This window comes from Drosophila subpulchrella, chromosome 3R (assembly GCF_014743375.2).
Source record: "Drosophila subpulchrella strain 33 F10 #4 breed RU33 chromosome 3R, RU_Dsub_v1.1 Primary Assembly, whole genome shotgun sequence".
NCBI classification, from domain to species: Eukaryota; Metazoa; Arthropoda; class Insecta; order Diptera; family Drosophilidae; genus Drosophila; species Drosophila subpulchrella.
The window spans coordinates 1,256,021-1,275,494 of NC_050609.1; the positions used below are offsets into that span (position 1 = coordinate 1,256,021).

At 42.3% G+C, this 19,474-nt stretch overlaps 1 protein-coding gene and 1 pseudogene across 1 annotated transcript; one reads left to right on the forward strand and one right to left on the reverse strand.

The window, feature by feature from the left end:
• The first annotated feature begins 360 nt into the window (after nt 1-360).
• On the forward strand, nt 361-6,261 carry LOC119551625 (apidaecins type 73-like). Its single transcript, XM_037861051.1, has 2 exons — nt 361-490; nt 5,966-6,261. Exons 1-2 carry the CDS (start codon nt 361-363, stop codon nt 6,259-6,261), a joined length of 426 nt encoding a protein of 141 aa, XP_037716979.1.
• An 11,266-nt stretch (nt 6,262-17,527) lies between these two features.
• Nucleotides 17,528-18,092, reverse strand: LOC119551634 (annotated as a pseudogene).
• Between the last annotated feature and the right edge of the window lie 1,382 nt (nt 18,093-19,474).

The window sequence follows — 19,474 nt, forward strand, 5'->3', positions numbered from 1 at the left end:
TAGTGCCTACAATAGCAATATTATTTTTTCCCCTGTGCTCATTGTGCTGCCCAGATCAGAAAAGATATTTGCTAAGCTCAACTGCACCTTCGCAATGTCAAAATCATTTCCTGCACATTTCTCACAACCAGAAACAATCGAGCCGGCGCACTTGTTGTCATCGAATCCGATTCTCGATTCCCCCGACCAAAAAGCGACCAGCCGACCCATACCAAATGGCCATCCGGGGAAGGCAAACGACTCAATAAGATGAAATATATGGCGAGCAATAAAAATCGGTTATAATGCTTTGGGAAAACTGCCGCTGTTGCTGTTGCTGCTGCAATGCTGCAATGTTGCTGCTGTTGGTGCAATGCTGCAATGTTGCTACTGCGACAAAAGCGGCCGAATGCCGACAAAGCGGCAGAAAGAGGCGCCGTTGTCGGCGAGGATCCGAGGGATCCCCATCCCGGCCATGCCAATAGCCATCTCCGAGAGCCTTGGTCCTCAAGTTGGTAACCTGACCATCATTAAGAATGCCATTTGTACCAATAAATTCGAATGGCCTCGCGAATGGGGCCGCGACGGCCTTTGCGGCCTGCGAGCGATCGATATGGCTATTAAATTTAACAATTAGAATTTATCAATGGGCCTCGATTTCGCGTCGGCGATCGCTCAGATTTAATTGTGTCAGTTTACCCCGGGAAGTCATAAGTTGCTTCCCTGATTTTCCCCCCTTTTTTTTGTTCAGCCGGCGACAAATTAGGCGGCAGCAGCCAACAACTACGAAATCCAAATTTCGCATTCGAAAGCCGCTACGAACATGGCAATTTCCAAAATTACATCGTGATCTTAAACTGCGAATTGCCAAAGTGCAGCAAAGTTCAGAGCAATTTTGCTCGGCAGCCAAGAGGCAACAAAACGGCAACAAGCGCCCAGACGGACACCATGGACACACCAGCAACAGCAACAGCAACATCCAATAGCAACGGCAGCAACAGCAACATGAAGAAATTCCTTAGGAGATCTCGGTGAATTCAAATTGCTTCGTGTGCAAGAAAATTAGTCTTGGCTGATCCCAGCCGATCCCGATCCCATTCCCAATCCCCCTTCTGGCCAAAAAGGCAGCAGCAGCAGCAACAACTGCAACCAATAAGCGGGGTCTGTAGGTAGGTAGATATATAATAATAAGAGCAAGTTGGCGGCATCCTCGGCTCAGCGCAAAACTAATCAAGGGCTAAAGCTAAATCCAATCCGATTGTGCCGGCAAAAAGCAGCAGGCGCTCTTGGCCCGGCTCAAACCGAAAAATAAAAAAAAAATGAAAAAAAGAATTGGAGAGGGAAACTGGCTCGGAGCGATAAGCGAGGAGCTGTGGCAGCCATGTCTGTCTCTGTCCGGTATCAATGGGTTTTTGGCCAGATCCCTCGGTTATACCATATAGCCATAGCCATGTTGGCCAGGAGTTGGCTTTCTGGAACGGAACGGAACGGGCAACTGTTGATGTTTTTAGGCGGTCGCACGTCGGCAGCAGCGGCAGCAACGCTCACTACTTGCGATTCGTGAAGTAATTACTATAATTACCTTCAAGGTAGATTTTCCAAAACGATGCGCGGGCAGCAGGGAATGCCAGGGAACTCCACTCCACTCCACTCCACTCAACTTAACCGAACCGAACTGAACTGAACTGGCCATTGGTAGATTCCGAAAAGCTGTTTGGCCGGCCTGCCCCTTCTGGCTTTTGTAATAATTTTGTTGTTTTCTGGCCAGAGGAACAGGGTACTGGTTACTGGGTACGGGGTTCGGGTTCTGTGTTCTGGGTTGTTATTATTATTATATGATACACCATTGCAATGGCCGTTTCCAGTCCGCTTGTTGGCTGCCAATTTCTTATGTTGCTACAGTTTGTTCTGCTCGTTGGCCCCACTTTGCCTCTTTTTTTTTTTTTTGTTTTTTTTTAGATTTTGTTTCCCTGGCTTAATCGGAAATTAAAGCTGAGGGGCTGCTGCCGGCCACGACTTTGACTTTGACTTTAATTTTCGCTGCAGTTGGGTCTCCATTTGGCCAGCTTGTCGTTTGTCTAATACTACTCCAACTCCTACCTGGGAACATCTTTGCCACGTAATTGTTTGGCTCATAAATCATACCGAATTTCGCTGCTTTTTTACATTTCCCTGTAATTTTTGAACGGAAAAATTGCTGGTGTGGGCATACATTTTCAACTGCAAACAACTGCAAATTGGTTACAACAAGAATAATGTTGAAACTACCCCAAAAAAAAAATTGAGTTTTAATTTTAAAGTCTTGTCATGGCCACTGCCTCTTCATTAGGAAACTTTCTGCACTTTCCAATCGAACCGCCGCCCCTTTGCAACTGCCACAGAAACTCATTTTCAAACAGTCGCAAAAAAATGCCAGCATTTGGGAAAGTTGCAGCTCGGTTTCCGTGAACCCCTTCCGAGTCCCAAAAGCCAGAACCCCAGCCCGGAGTTGCCGAATTCGAACTAACTACACTTTAATGTAATTCATACAATTTCCATTTGTCTTACCGTCCATTAATCATTCGCACGCTGCTGAGCACGGCCAAAAAAGGAGTGGGGGTCAAAGGTGGCCAGAACGGGGTGGCTGATGGCCAGATTGACTCCCCGGACCTGGGCCAAATTTGAAGCTTTGTTTACGTGTGACAATCGGGCGACAAGTTGGAAATCAAAAGCATCTCCATCTCCACCGAAAACTTGGCCCCCAAAATTTATTCATTTGGCCTGACAACTTTCTGGCATCGGAAAAGAAAGAATCCAATGCGGTTGGCCAAACTTATTAGGCGCAGTGAAGCATGGCCTGCAAATTGGTACACCTTGACGCTTCACTGGCTCCGCAGATTCGAGGAGGATTCCACTGGCTCTAAGGCCGAGAAACAAAAGGCGGCCAAAAGGACAGCCACCCGGAGGGGGAATGAGATACTTGGGCAGATACAGATACTTAGCGGCGATAAAGACAACGCTTGATTATGAGAAGCCAACCCATGGCTGCGGAATTTATTTGTGCTGTATATTTATTTATGAGCTTGTCCCTCTCGCCGAGCAGAAACAAAAGAGGCCAAAATCCAGAACGCAGAACCCAGAACTCACAACCCAAATCCGAATCCAAATTCGAATCCCCGGCAGAATCACTCAAGTGCGAACGGAAACGGGCGCCCAGAAGTTCAGAACTTCAGAACTTGGTCCTGCCATCGGGCAGGAAATCAGCGATTAAGCAACCAACTAACCAGTAACCAGTGAGTCAGTCACCAGTAGGCAGTTGTTACTCCAGGGACACTGCGAAAAATCTATGGAACCTATAGATTTGGGATATGGCCTTTAAATCATAAACTGCAAGTTTAATATTTAAGATTTTGTTAATGTTTTAAAATATCTCATTTTTATTATTATTATTAATATCACAATATTGTAAAAGTGTTATAATGATAATATTTTAGCAGTACAATGTAAGGCAAACCAATTAAAAGCTTCTAATAAAAGATCTTATTATTTTATCTTATTATTTATTGTATAAACCTACTGAGAGTTCAAGATTTGTTTGGATTGATTTTTTATTATTATAAAATTCTATAGAATTCTTAAGAAAATAATGATACATTGTACTCATTTTACCATCAAAAAAGCTTACTTATTTCTTAAAACTTCTTATTTTATTAATATTTCTCTATAAAGGACAGCTTTTTATCCCCAGTGCGTTATCTTCAAATCCCTGCCTCCAGGCCTTCCTCGCGAATGGAAGTGTGTAATTTTTGGTATTAATTGCTCGGTCTCGCAAAACTTTCTGGCTTCCAGTTAGCCTCTTCAGCTGAAATAATAACAATGCCAGAAGGATCGAACTGGGATGCAGAGGAGGATGGGGTGAAGAGGTTCCATTGGAGGCTTAGGAAATAATTGTAGTATCGTCTTGTAATTTGCTTGCAGCAACTGGACACGCCCACCGACAATTGGCAGCGCGGCTATTTCAATCTCTTCCCTGGTATCGGAACCCCCCTCGAAAAGGGGTTTCCAAAGAGGGAAAGGGGGGCTAGGAATGGAGGATTTAACATATTGACTGTGACCTTTTGTGGCTGTTTGCCGTTTGCCGTTTGCTGTTTGCTGCTTGTTGTTTGTTGTTTGCCACGGCGGCAGCTCGAAATTTATGCTCACATGGCGCCTTCGATAAGATCGAGAACTCCTTTCTGGCTGAAAGTAAATTTCCTCCTCCAGACCCCTCTTTTCCCCCTGCCCAATGTGAGCCAACGTGCTGAGGGCAACAACAAAAACAAGGACATGTCGCTGAAAGCATTATCAAATATTATGCATATTTTGTGAGCTCCAATATACAATTTTTTCCCCCTGCCAAATGGCGGGGAAATGGAAGTTGCTATTTCGAGCTCTGCTTTAGAATGTCTACAAAGTTTGCTTTATCTCATGCATAAATCAGTTGCTAAAATAAACAAAAATTGTATATGAGAGTTGACAGGCGGCGGGGAGTGAGTTGAAAATTGCGTTGGTGGTTGGAGACCAGGAATATTTCTCGGGGGAGGGCGTGGAAAATGGAAGAAAAACGCTATTTCGAGTGCGAAAAGAAGGCGAGCAGAAGAACTTAATAGAAAGCAAAGACAAGCAATGATTTCTGCTCCCAAACCTCAGGAATTCGCGCTGCTGGTGAATCATCGAAGGCGCCCCCATTTCCATCGGCTGCAAGATGACAAATGAATCACCCAATCAACATCATCAGGATTGTCTATCTTCACTGAGAAATAAAATCTAGATTCTAAAAATATTTTATATTTGAATGGTAATTTTACCATTAATAAAAATAACTTTAAATAAACTTAGATAAATACTTTTCAGACTTAGACAGACTAAGATATTAATCAGTTTTCTGAACCTGTTCTTCAATTCAGAACCCTATTTTTTGCAGTGAAAACTACTACCAATGGCGATGTATGCTAATACCTCTAAGCCTTGAAGCCCTGCACTTTTAGCCCCCCATCCTCGTCTGATGACGATGTTGACTCATTCTTCACCGAAAAGCCCTTGCCAGAGGACTGATGCTCTTTCACGTCCGATTCTTTTGATGGGGCGCCTGTCTCTAATGACGCCTCCCACACAAATTAAGCTAATGCGATGGCACCAGCTGCTTTTCCTCCTTTTCCGGCTTTTCCCGCTCTTTTCTGCCTGCAAACTGCACTTGTGCTCCTGTCAAGCGGCTGCGGATGAGATTGCCGGCCAGCGAGCCTAAGAGAAATGAGCCGAAGCCGAAAACCAACAATCAAAGCGAGTGGGTTTTGGGCGGTGAAAAGGGGTTAAGGGGGTGCACTGACAAAAAGTTACCTTTCATTAGAGCCAAAAAATCTTTAAAAGGTCCCATTAACATTTTAAGGAATTTAAAAAACGTGGGAATATTTGGGTTTTAATTGAAGTATAATATTTTAAGCATAAAATTTTGTTAGAAATCATCTTCGAGCACAGTGTTTCTTAATCTTCTTCTTTTATTTCTAAGTACTTACTAGTTAGATAAACATATCTGATCTTATGTCATTTAAGAAGAAGATTCTAGGATATCTACTATAAAAATTAGTTAAAAAATCACTTCCGTTTATTTATTTGAATGTCTGGGTCTTCAGAAAATAATACAAATACCTAAGATATTTTAACGAATTAAAGACAATGTCAAAAATAGTTAACTAAGCAACAAAAAATGTTGTCTCTTATATATAACTTTTAAGTTTTTGAGCTCTATTACCAGAACTTTAGCTATCTTTTACTTTTAAGTGTAGAGATACTAAGCCAAAGGCGGACTGAGGCTCCTAATATGTCCGCTCTGTCGAGGACTAGGGGATCCTACGGCCGGGACCGTTCATTTCGTGTCGTTTGGTTCTTGTCGTTGTCGTTTGTCCCTCATTTTGACACGATAACGCGCACGGTTCCTGTCCCAAGCCCCGTCCCCTGGCCCACCATCCAGCCCCTGGTCCCCTGCACCACCCTAGACCACCCTGCACCACCAGCACTTTCCTGACCCAACCATCTTTGGCATTGCGCTGGCGCTCGACATCTCATAAAGTACATGACAGGACATTAGAAAACACAAGAGCACCAGCGAAGCCGACGCCTCCACATGAGGAGCAGGAACATGAAGTGGAGCCGGAGGCGGAGGCGGGTGGCATGGGGGGCGTGGCCCATGCAAATTTTGCACCACCACCATCGTCGTCTCGTCATCATCTGCATTTGGCCAGCGAGGCGGGCGAACGTTTGTCGTAAACATGAAATGGGTTTATATCGTTGCTAAAATTATTTGACATTTCTTGGACTTTGTGCATTTTTACGAGCACCAGTTGACATTGTTGAGGGAGCCGGCTGAATGCCCCTCGTTTTTGGGCACCGGCACCTCCTCAAGCCATCAGTTTGGATGTTGGCCTCGTGTTTTTCTGGAGCAACAGAAGTCATCAAGTAGGGAATACTCTAACATGGGCAAACAAAGTGTGCCACGAGCAGGCCTTAAATTATTCTTTGAAAAGTGTGAAATTAACAATTGATGTGACTTCTAAATGGGGTCTTACTATTGGTAATCTTAGTGGTTTTCCTTGGTTTTCAGATCATTCGAATGTGAACTGGTTTGAAAAAAAAAGTGTTTATACTATGTATTTCTGTCAGATATTTTTGTGGAATATAATAAACATATCTTAATAAATGTAAGTTATCCAAGATATTCCAAAATTCCTAAACTCTCAAATATTATTCCTAAGAGCATCTAAGATTCGCTCTTATAGGCTTTATATCCCCTGCTCTTGTTTGTTTGTTCATTTGACTTATTGTTGGAAGCTTGGCGTTTGTAGTGACATGGACGTGGACACGCCGGACGAAAGGGGGTTCGTATACAGCATTCGAGGAGAAGAAAGAGCTGAAAACGTGGGCGTGACATTCGCCGGCTGCTTTGCTCTTTCTCTTTCTGTTCCTCTGGCTGAAGCTCAAACTGAAACCCAAACTCAGGGACTGGGTCTCTGAGTCTGGCAGACGTTGACAAGAAAACGCCATTTTCTGATTGAATGTCACACAAAGGCATCGCACACACACACACACACACACACAGAAGGGGGTTCAATACTGGGCAGTGTCGTCTTGTTTTGAAGGAGGGAGGGGGTCTATAAAGGGGGTCACTTGGCTTATCAACATGCACACGAAAATGGCCAAAAGGGCAGGCCAAGTCAGCCAATCGCAAAACGCAGCTGCTGCATCAGAGCAAAAAGCACCGAAAGTACAAAAAGTAGAGGGTTTTAAGGGGGGTTTTTTTTGAGGAAAGGGGTTTTCCAGGAGGGGGGGGGAGGGCTTCGTTTGGTAAAGAGGACTACTTCGTAGCCCAGAGCAACTGCAACAACAAACAGCGACGCCACTTTGGACATGCGCGCGCGCCCAATCTTGCATGCAAATGTTACTTCCCCGGTTGTCCCCCAACCCCTTTGGGCCCCTATTTATCCCCCGCCCCTGAACATCACCCCTCACCCCACCGATGCCCTCCTCAGCGGATGGGTAGGTGGTGCAGAATGTTTGCGTGGCACGCAACATGCAAACATTTTTGAGTTAACTTTGGTCTCCACTCTTTTGGCCCCCCCTTCGAAAACCCTATACTACGCACTTTTGACTCTTGATAGTGTTAAATGCCACACACACTGCAGCAGCAACAGCAACAGCAACATCGTACTTGCAACACAAGCAACAATGCAGCGCATGTCAAGCGGCAATGCCAAAACAAGCGAAATTTCTTTTTAGGCACGTCGCGTCGGCGACTGCAACTCGGAATCTTGGATGGAAATGGACGTGGAAGTGGATGTGGACGTGGATGTGGGGAAACCGGGGAAGATATGAGTGCAGAGTTATTGGGGGAGAAATGCTTGAGTGGGTGGGCGGTCCTCTGGGTGGTGCAGTGGCAGTGGGTGGGCGGTGGCGCCTGCTTATAGAAAGGGGCTAAAATAAATGCAACTTCAAGTAGAACTCACTGAATATCATGATTTGATATTTATATAAATGAAAATGAAATTGTCTAAGGAAGATAGTACAGATGAGTTTTCGTTGCTGCCTCAATAAATATTTTGTTTTATATAGAGGAACACTTAGAAAATACAAACAGTTTTCTATAAAATTCTATTAAATTTTTTTTTTTTTAATTTTAACTTCAATATATACATACTTACTTAAGGATGAAGACTTTTTATTTGGAAAGTAAGTGAAATTTTACTTTATTATTAGCAAAATACTTTTGGGGTTCTTGTGTAAAAGCACGTCATGAAAGATGAATTTAATTAATAGAATAACTTAGCATTTTAATTTAACAATAATTTGATTTAGAAACAGATTTGATTTTCCTAAATTCAACGCAGAACCGACTAAAATGCTTGAAATAATTAATCCCTGCTTCAATTAGCAACTCCAGGTGGTCGTTTCGACAATTAAAGGTTAATGAAGCACCGCCTTTTAATTTGTCACTCGACTGTCGTTCTGCCAAATTCGAATTGGGGCCAAGGCAAAGCTTAATTCTCGGCGCAGAGTCCAACAGAAATAATTATTAATTTAACAAACGTCGCATGTTGCACAAAATAATTGACAAATTTTCATATTTAATTGAAGAGCGGAGCGCAGCTGCTGTGGCCCTGGTCGATTGCTGTTGCCATTTTGTCTGTCACCAGGGGCTGAAATTCATAAACAATGCGACGTGTCGGGCTCCACATGCATCTCATATATTCACGCACACAGCTGCATGTGAAATGTCAGGCGGAAAAGTCGGGGAAACCCGGGAAAGTCGGGGAAACATGGGGGGAGTGGACACCACTGAACGGCCGAAGGAGCACTGCTCTTTGTGGGTAAAACATTGCGAAATTAAGCAGAAAAAATATTAAAACGCTGACGTCTGATTTGCGAGCAGAGAAAACGCCATCGCAATCGCAATTTCAATCCGAATCCGATTCGGCGGCAAATGCAACATTATTATGCATTATTATTATTCGGCATGGTGCGATAATGCGACTGCAAATGAAATGCACACACATAAACACACTGGCATATAAATAAAAATTGAAAAATTATGTACATTATATTAAAAAGCCAAATAAACGACAAGCGGAAGCGCAGCCATTTAAGTGGAAGTTAACATCCGTCCGACAGAGCCAGCCAGCCATCCAATCCCAGCCAAACCAAACCGATCCAATCCGATCCACCCACTCTGATATCCTGCCAGCTCAGCCTTTGTTTAAAACAAAATAAAATTGCATATTATTTGCGTATCGGACATTTCAGTTGTCATTTCATTGTCGTGTTTGTTGCTGTTAATGCAAAAATAAAAAGCCCCCATGGCCACTCCCCCGCTTTTTGGGTTCTCCACCGAACCACTCCCAGACACAACCACCTAGCCAACCACATATGCATCGGTGGTGGTGTCCAGTGTCCTGTGTCAATTTCATGCCACATTGCAGCCTTTTCTCTAATGCAACCAGCCAGATTATGGAGCACTCTCTGCCCCCCACATCCAACATACCCAATCCAACCCGACGGACAACTAACATTTTAATAGCGCTCATGATTTCCGAAAATTGAAAATAAATTAGTTGTATATCATTTTCGGTCGGTTGTGCGACTTCTCCCCTTCCATTCCCTCGGTCGCTCAGCTGCCTCCGACTGTTTGCATAATTAAACTTTAGCGTATATCCTGTCCCTAAATTGACATTTCGAGAACTCCAAATGTCCAGCGAATGTTGGCCGAAAAAGTTTTTCCTTACCATTATGAGAACCTTTTATACACTATCTTATGGCTCTTTTAAAAAATGTATACTATAAGCTTATACAAAAATATTCAGAATAGCTTTTATTAATATTTTGAGAAAATTAATAAGAGTATAATAAGGATAGTTAGGTATATTATTAATATCAGTCATTTTATACTTTTTAATCTAAGGAATATAACATGTCTTTTAGATTACTAATGAGTTTGCCAAAAAAGTTATATGACATGCCCTGATTACTATATTTATAGACCCTTCTAACCAATTTTCACTTGTCAAATGAATAAAGTTAGTTATTCTTGCCAAAACCCCTAAAAAATACCCTCTATAGGCAATCGGGGAACTGCGGACTTGTTCGCTGCCTAATTAGCAACGCATATTTAAATAATTTTCAATTCGATAAGCAGACATTTTTAACTTGAGCTGTCAGTTAGCGTTAAAACGCCATTTTGTTTGGCTGCCACTCGACCCCTGACCCCATGAATCCTCAGATAAATGCCGAGGAGTGCTAAATTATTGTCAATTCAGTTTTTAATTTGTGCAGTTTGTTGGAATTTTCGCAAATAAATGCAAAAGTCAATACGTTGCTGGTGGTAAATTTAATTGACTGGTGCAATGGCAACTCGGTGTGTTTGGCCCCATTCCAACGAAATCGGCAGGCTCTTCAAATTGTCAATTAAGTTTTATTTAATGCCATTTGCCAGTCGGCCCGCTTTTTTGAGGTTATGTACGGCCCTAGAAAGTATGCAACGCTAATTGTAATTGCGTTCGCTGGCGGCCATTTTGAAAAGCGACGGAAAAAAGTGAAAAACCGACGGCTCGGTGAATTTGTGCAATTTTCATTAATTAAAAATTAGCGTAGCAGCAAGAAATCCACTTTCTTGGCCACCTGGCCTAAGTGCTCAAGAAGCCAATGTTCAATTTTAATTAAACTCGCAGCCGGCTAATTAGAAATTGCGAGTAGGCCAAAACTTTGGCCGCAAACAGATGCCCATCGCTATAGTACTGGGTTCCAAGAAAACCCCACCCAAAGCGCAAGATCCCGAAAAGCCCAATAAACAAATTCCCTGACATGTTTAACACTTTCCGCTGGCAGAGCCGGGATACACAAAAATTAAGGACCATCTCTGGCCTTTGTCAGTGGCATCCTGGCATTCGGGAGGGGGTTTCCTTCCCCCCTCCACAAACAAAAAGGGGAAAACTTTTGTGTAAATTTCATTTCGTTTGGCGATTAGTGTCGCCTCTCTGGGCGGGCTTTCATTGTTGAAATTGTTATGCGACCATTAAGACATTTTATAATTCTTTATGGCATCAGTAGTCCCCCGAAAAACACAAAGTGAAATTTCTACTAATGGCGAAATGAAAGAGCCACCGCGGGTGGTGCAAAGGATGTTCGCGGAAATTAGCATTGAGTGGCAAGGATATTCCCCATTGTTTCCCTTATCGGAGTGCCCAATATACATAAACCGATAATTCGCAGCTTCCTGGGCCGCATATCAATATATCAAGAAAGTCAGGGTAAAAAGAATCATGTACAGATAGAACAATTTTTTTTTCATATTTGTTCTAATAGGTGAAAACATACTACACGGTTCGTGTTTTCAATTTTAAAGAAAATATTAAAATGTTATTAAATAGGTTTTCTATATGTTGTTGTATACTAAGTTGTATAAGATTTAGTTGGTATAAGATCATTTTACATAAAGAAAACTGTGATAAAATCAAACAAAAATGTTAAGTACCAAGATTTGAAAATTTTAAAGGTAAGGTGATAATATTAAATGAAAATCTGATGAGTTATAGATATAAACTCATATTTAAAAGCAAAGAATATTTAAAGTAATTTTAAAATAAAATGTTTTTTTTGCATGTATAGAGGTATATTCGAAAGTCTTGTAACACGCATTCACAACTCAATTATCGCACACTCATACAAGCACACGCATTCGCTAGGCGAAAGGGGGGCGGAGAAAGTCAACCCCTTTCTCCGTCTGCTGGTGGTGAGGTTGATTTACGACACCCAGGCGGCGTCACCTGAGATTAAAAAAGTAAAAAGCCCGTCGAAAGTGGAAAAGTGGAAAAAAGGAGCAGCCAAATGGCGAGGGAAGAAAGGCAACAAAAGGGCCAAAGGAAGTGCTGGAGAAATAAAGGCATTAAAATCACTGACAGCCAAAAGGATTGTGCCGCAATCACACACAGATACACACGCACACACACTCGCATGCCCGAGCGTCAAAAAGGGCAACATCATTGGCACCATATGTTGCGTAATTTGTGTTATTGCCACACCAATATGCATATGTGTGTGTAGTTGTGCGAGTATTGCGCACTTTCTTTTAACCCTTAACCCTTTTATAGTACCCCTTCCCCACCCTTTACCTTTTGCGGTTGCCCTTTTTGAAATCGATATTTAGTTTTTAATTTTAATTCCAATTGCTACATAAAATATGGCACTGCACTTCATTTTAATTGAATTCGCACACTCTCTATTGTGCACGTGTGTGCGTTGGCGAGGGCGTGACAAGGCGCGAACACACAGATACACAGATACACACTTGCATATATAAATTACCTCATCGCCGATAATTGCAGGCCATCAATCTTGAGCACATCACACAGGAAAATTGTCAACGCGCGCAAAAAGTCATCAGACACGAGCACTTTCCACCTTAATGGCCAAAGGAGTTGTTGTCTACCTATGTGGTTTTTATCCCTATAGTGGGGGGGGGGGGGGGGGGGGGGGGTTCATTGGAGGCGACTCTGTGCCCATATAGGTGGGCTTCATTAGGACACCACATTCCTGCGGCACCTCTGAGTGGCAACACTCGACTGCAAGAAATTGTTCCTGAAAAGCTTTAATGATATATTTAAAGATCTTTTTCAGTGTTCTACCAATTTTATTCTCATTTTAGGAAAGGCTATTTATTAGTGTTTTTAATCCTTTTTAAGAAGATCAATGTCTAAACATTTTGTGGGATTCTCTTATATGTTCTTTCTTTAACATAAAAGGCAATCAATGAAATACCAATGTTTGACATGATGAAATATTTATTTTCTTATGTGTGCACTGGGTATATTTAATTTTTCTACATATTAAACTAAGCTTTAAAATTTTAAATTTTTCCTAATCATTATCATAAAAATTCCAAATATTTTCCAAAATATTTTTAAAATAATAATAAATAATAAATAATAAATAATTAATAATAATAATAATAATAAAATACATAATTTTGTATCATTTAATTTAAGTCTTTCCCTTTTAAAGGTTTCCAATTATTAGATTTATTTAATAGTCATTAATTGAAGTATATTTTCTTAAAATTTAACAATTTAAAAATGATATAAAAAGTTAAATTTGCTGCCAACTGTAATTGCTCGAGGTTTTGCTTTCGGGTTATTTTGTAATACACTGTCATAAAAGGCCCGTGAGTTCTCGTAAGGCATTGGGGATAACCATTCCCACCAGAAGTTCGTTATGTAGTTCTTGTCCCAACTGTAAGGGAATCGTTATTGGTTGCTTTTACTCCTTGGCCAGCAGAGTTGGCTGACAGGCGCTATGTCTTGGCCCGCAGCTGTCCTGGACTGGCAATTACTCGTCTCTGAAATCTTATCACGCATCCCCCAGTCTCTGAGCCATCCTCCCACCCATCTGGCCACCCACTCACGCACATCATTAACAAGGCAGCTCCGTTGGCCAAATTACTCATTAGAAAATGTAGCCACCATCTGGGTGGGTGGCACAGGCTCATCCGCGCACAAAACGAAGGCCACCAGCCACGACTAACAGTAAACACTAGCTATATGGTCGCCTGATCCCAGAAATCCAGAAAACCAGGGGATCGGATGAGGAGGGTAAACTCCGGCAACTTGACGACGGCAGCGCAGACTGCGCCAAAAGTCAAATTTTGTAGATTGCAATAAATCAAATAGCAATTACACGAAATTAGGCATGTTTTCTCAATTTTGCACACACACACTGGAAGGGGGGGATTTTGAAAGGACTGACTCTATGTGGGTGGAATCCCGAATCCTCAGCCCACATGGAGCATTAATTGCAGCAGCTGGGGCCACGGCAACGTCGAAATGGCAGAGTGTGCGAAATTGGTAAAAGGGTTCAAAGCCGGCAACTTGAACTTGTCTGCACCACCGAAAATTGGATATGGAAGCGGTTGAGTGGCTGAGGAAGTGGTGTGGGGGCGGCAGCATATGCGCCAGCTTTCTAATTATGTAAACTTGGCCATGTTGCTGCGATGTTGCAATGTTGCGATGTTGCTGCCGCCGCCGCCGCTGCAGCTGCAACACTAAAAACGCCGCTGGGGGACAACGGCGACGACAGGCGGACAACACACCATAGCACATAACATGCACCAGGAGATGCTCATCCCCATACCATCCTCGCGGATACCATGCGCCCCTTCTCGATCCAGTGATTCCTGTTCCAGTTCCCAATCCAATCCTATGCGATCCGTTGCCCGGCGGAGTGCGTGCTTCGAGCATATTTATCTTATGGCTGCAACGTTTTGGATTTTTATTACAAATCAATTGAAGCATCATTAGCATAATTTATACAAAGCGTTCGCTTAATGAACCTGGCTGATCTGCGGTTCGGTTCCCGCCCTAGAGAGGCCTGGAAATCTGTTATAGGGTTTCGGTGAGAGGCGAATGCACAGGGCTCAAAATTTTCGAACAAAATCTTAATAATTCAGTTTTCTAATAATACCCAAAAAACTAGTTATTAAAATAAGAAGACTTATTTAGTATACTGATTCCTATAATAATAAATCGTCAAAGGAATCATAGCTAGAACCATAGTCCTACATGTTAGCCCTGATTTTTTAAACAACCTTTAAAAAAACATTAGATAATTTTTAATTTATAAGCTTTGTATTCATTTCCTTAAATGCATTCAAATGTCTATATAGTATGATAAAACATAATAATTGTATGAGTAATTCTCTATCTCCAAGTTAGAAAAATAAATAGAATGTAAAGTCTACATAATTTATTAATTTATTCAGAAACCATAAATAATTAAAATATTATAATAGCGAATTATCAAGTAGATCTGTCACAGATAAAAACCCCCATGTTGTATGATACTATCAGATCTTACAACCACTTTGAATGCAGATTTTTTCTCTCTGTTTGATCTGGTTAACTGAGCCGGGGTCTCGGTTCCCAGCTCTTGGGTCTCGAAACGGATCGAATCGCCGCCTAATCACGATCATCAGTCAAACGGCAAATCCGCCGCTCCAATGCTCCAATGCTCCATCGCTCCATTTGGCGCCCTGACACTTTGACTCGCCTGTCTCGGAGTCGCGGAATCGCGGATGCCAGTCTTCCTGGGGTTTCGATGCCCAAGCCCAAAATAGTCGCCTGGGATCGGTGGCAGCGTACTGCGTATCGCGAACGGCGATCGGTCACGTAGCTGGGTAGTTGGAGGTGCTGGAGGTACCGGTACTGGGTACTGGGTACTATCCAATGGAACTGGAGGTGCCAGTGGCTCAGATCCGTGGCCAAATGTAGCGCCAATTGCTACGCATTTGCGAGCAGCGAGGCGCCTATAACAAATGCCAATCGTGTCGTGGACGACGCCAGCGATATTTAATTGTTTCTGCGGCGACAACTTATCGGGGAATTCCGATCGGAATTTTTAATTTCTGCAAGGTCTGCAGCTCGCTGGATTCTCCTTCTTCAGACCCCAGACCCCAGACCCCAGTCCCCAATCCTCCGATTCCAATTCCATGATGAGTGTCACTGCAGAATGCATAAAAGGCGGCGATGTTGCTGCTGTGCCTGCAATATTGCTACCGCTGCTTTATGCAAATATGAGAGACGGACAAAGAGCGAGGCCAGGTATTCTGAAAAGTTGGCCAACTGTAATTACCGGACCCCTCCCCCAGCCCCTGACCCACCCCCTGACAACTTTTTCACACCTGTTCAAACAAGTTAATTAACAGCTCGCAAAACTACTTATTAAAACTAAAAAAAAAAATAATAATAAAAAACAGCGGGAGAGAGAAAAGAAAAGGCAACAACAGACGAGCAGAAGCCTATGGGAAAGTTTCTAATTAAATGATTGTCATCTCGACTGCGCAGTGGACAAATGGACGCTGACCACCGAGGAGCTATGTATTTCCGAGCTGAAAGCCCACAGTCGGCAGCCGGTGGCTAAAACTCCGAGATTGTAGTACAAACTTTTGTCATTATGCAGGCAGAATGCGCGAAACAAAACAAACAAAAAGGTGGCACAGAAAAAAAAGGAAAACATAGTAGACAACCAGCTGAAATTATTAGCAAAGATGAGGGGCAGATGGTCAGCAGACCAGGTTTTGCAAAAATCCCAACACAGAAAGAAATATTAAGATCATTGGTATCAATAACATACTTAAAAGACTGCACAACTAGCTTAGCATTTGTATTCCCAAAAATTTTTTTAAATATGTAAGAGTTATACAGAAAACTAAGATAAGTTATAAATAAAATACTTTAAGCGATAAAGATTTGATGTGATACTATATGATATGATATGATATGATAATTTAAGAAATGATTTGATAACTTGATATGATATAAAAATCCATTCAATATATTCAAATCCAAGTAGCGTGGAACGTGGTACATCATTTTTTTCCAGTGCACTCTGGGGTCCGGCAATGAGGTCATCAGCAGCATCATCCCATATATCATCTGCAATAAAGCGATTTCCCCAACTCCCCCACGAAAACCCATAATATCCACTCCAAAACAGAGTGTGAAAAAGCGAATGGTTGGAAAAAAGTGACTTTGCCTTGGTGGTTGGCCACCAAATTGGCGACAAAAAATTAACGGATTTTTTTTTGGTGCCGTGTGTTTGCCATTCAATTAATATAACTAATGAAAAAGCAGCTAACTTTGGCCAGGCAACTGGCAACTGCCAGACGAACTGCGTCTCAATTAAGCCGAATCTCTCGGATCTGCCGTGTAATGAAGTTGCTCCACGACCGGTGGACGGTGTGTTTTTGCTGCTCTTTAAGGATTGCCAATTTATGATGGAGGCCCCGTGTGGGGGAAAAATGTCAATCTTGTAGATGTAGATTAGCCAGCACCAGCTGGGAGCCTTGACCACTTCGCTTGATTGGAGCACGCCGCAAATGCCAGACGAAAATTAACTAAATGTCAACATAATTCTGTAGTCTTGTGTATTGTACACAAGAGATGTAGAAAATTTGACCCAGACCTTAACCATTTGTAAAATATGAACGACTGATGTTGAGTTTTATAATATACAAGCAGAAAGTAAATATTTTAAATGATAAAAATAAACAGATTTGATTTAAGAAAGATAAATATGTGTTTTAAATATTTTTGAAGCATACAATTTTTGAACCAACGGTTAAGAATTTTATAATTTCTCCTCTGACCGCAGATTAACATGTTAAAAAGGTGTACCTATATGTAACAAACTATCATGTTTCACCAAAACGGCTTTAAAAAAAATAAAAACAGTTCCTAAATTGCCTCGTAAGACAATTGACCTTTATCTAGTCGTCTGCCACTTACCTTATTGTATCCCGCTACTGGGCTTATGCAAATTCCCCAACTCCCGGATTCACTTTCTTTTCATTAGGATAAAAGCGGAGACCAGGAAATCGATGCATTTCGAATGGACTTGGCAGCGACTTCATTAAGCGGCCGTTCGATTGCAGTTTGCGTGCTGCAAAAGCGAAACTTTTCCCGCCTTTCGAGTGGGCGGTTCGTGGGTTGGCTCGATTTCATTTGGGCCAGGGCTGGGGGAAATCGAGAAAAACAAGCGGCGGCGAGTCTCAAAAAAAGGGTTAAAAAAGCAATAAATAAAACAAGTGGCAGCCACGGCGACAGCAACGATATTTGGTGAGTTAGGAGCATTTGGAATTGGCGAAGTCGGGGGTTTTGTATTCTGCGAACCCTGTGACAGGCAAATCGCCAAACGAATACCGTGGGGATGCTGGTTTTCCACCCAGAATTCCCCGCTACCCCCCGTGTGTGTGGCATTTTCATTTTGTAAATTTGTTTTTCTTGTTCCGTTTGGCTTCATTTCCGTTTCCGCCGCCAGTCTTCTCGTTTTCCATTTGCCAGAAAGTGAATGTCCTGCCACCGAAGGATATTCCCCACCCAATTCCACCCAATCACCCGCTGTCGATAAGAAAGTGCGTGTGAAAAGGGTTCCTTCGTGGCTGCATAAATTTGAATTATAATATTGCAATCCTGGGAAGCAGGATGCGGACTGGTCAGGAATCTGGATTCTGGAATCCCGACTCCTTGCTGGTTGCAATTTGTGTGCGGAATATGTTCCGGCATATATTATGGAGATTTTTTTCAGCCCCCTCATACGATCCGCCGACTTCTGCCAATGCATGATATACTCACATATCCGAGTGGGGATTTGCCTAAATCAAAAGTGCGTGCTCTTGAATTTATCAAAGGTGGATGGTCCGGCCAAGGATTCATCCTTGGTCCTTTGGACTTGTGTGTGTATTTCTCCCGATCTCTGTTTTTTTTCTATTTTTTGTTTGCTCGTCTGCGGTTGCGGGCTTGTTTGTTTGGCAAGCGCCGTGATTTATGGCTCAAAGTTTTCGGAGCGCGTGCCAAGTTCCCGGATTAGGAAAACTGCCCTGGAAATCGGCCATTAGAATCCGCACAATTTGCTAGTCCCATGAAAAAACTCAAAAAAAAAAGAATGGAAACTCTGCTTAGAACTTGGAAAAGTGCAAAACATGACACTTGGCGTTTATGTTAATCACCTGCCCGAAAGCCCGAGCAGCTGCAGCCTCCTCCTGCGAATCCGATTCCGATGTTCTACAGCCATGTTGACAATGACAAATACGCACACGAGTCCGCCAACCATGTCTAAATACATATATCTATATATATATATACGGTGTACACTATCCAGGAGACACATTTGCTCTTTTGGGCTAGCAGGAAAAGTGCAGCTAATGAGTTGTATTGAACATCGCTCGGGAACTCATTAAACCAGCCAGTTGTAGCCGAAGTGCTGAGGAGCTGCTAGCTGCGAGATAATGATGAATTTCCATAAGTCGCCGCAACAGAACGCAACTCGCCCATTAATCTTGGCCAGCGAGACATGGCATGGGTATGGGATCGGCTGGGTTATGTGGCACAGTGTCTGGGTAGCTCCTCCTTGACTGCACTATGTTGTTGTGGCTTCAGAGGATGAGGATAGGGATGAGGATGAGGATGAGGATGAGGCTGCCCGCTGTTGTGTTGACATGCGTATGCGTTGTTAATTGCGAAAAAAAGGATTACCAGCAGACGGCGACTCCAACTCGGGGGATTACATGTCAGCGTTTAGAAAGTTTAATTTTGCCAATAGCTCTTGAGATTTGCATACGAGATGCGAATGAATGCCTTCTGAGATTGGCACTGACCGGTGGGAAAATCACTTAATGATCTGGGGGAAATTTAGCTATAAACGTAAAAAACACGAATGATAGAGCTATAAAAGTAATGCTATTATATCCAAAATAAATATGAAAATGTGTTTAAAAAAAAATAAAATTAATGAAATGTATAGCCACTCTAATACTAATTTAAGAAAACTAGTACATTGTAATACTATTACACAAACCTTCTTAATATTGATCTAATTTTTATAGGTATTACTTGTACCTACTAATTTTTCCTTATCTCTAATAATAATGTAACAATGGCAGACTCGT

Coding starts and splice junctions, on each gene's coding strand:
- LOC119551625 (XM_037861051.1), top strand. CDS start 361: ATGTTGCTACTGCGACAAAAGCGGCCGAATGCCGACAAAGCGGCAGAA. Junction 491..5,965: donor CCGAGAGCCTTGGTCCTCAA/GTTGGTAACCTG, acceptor CCCACCATCCAG/CCCCTGGTCCCCTGCACCAC.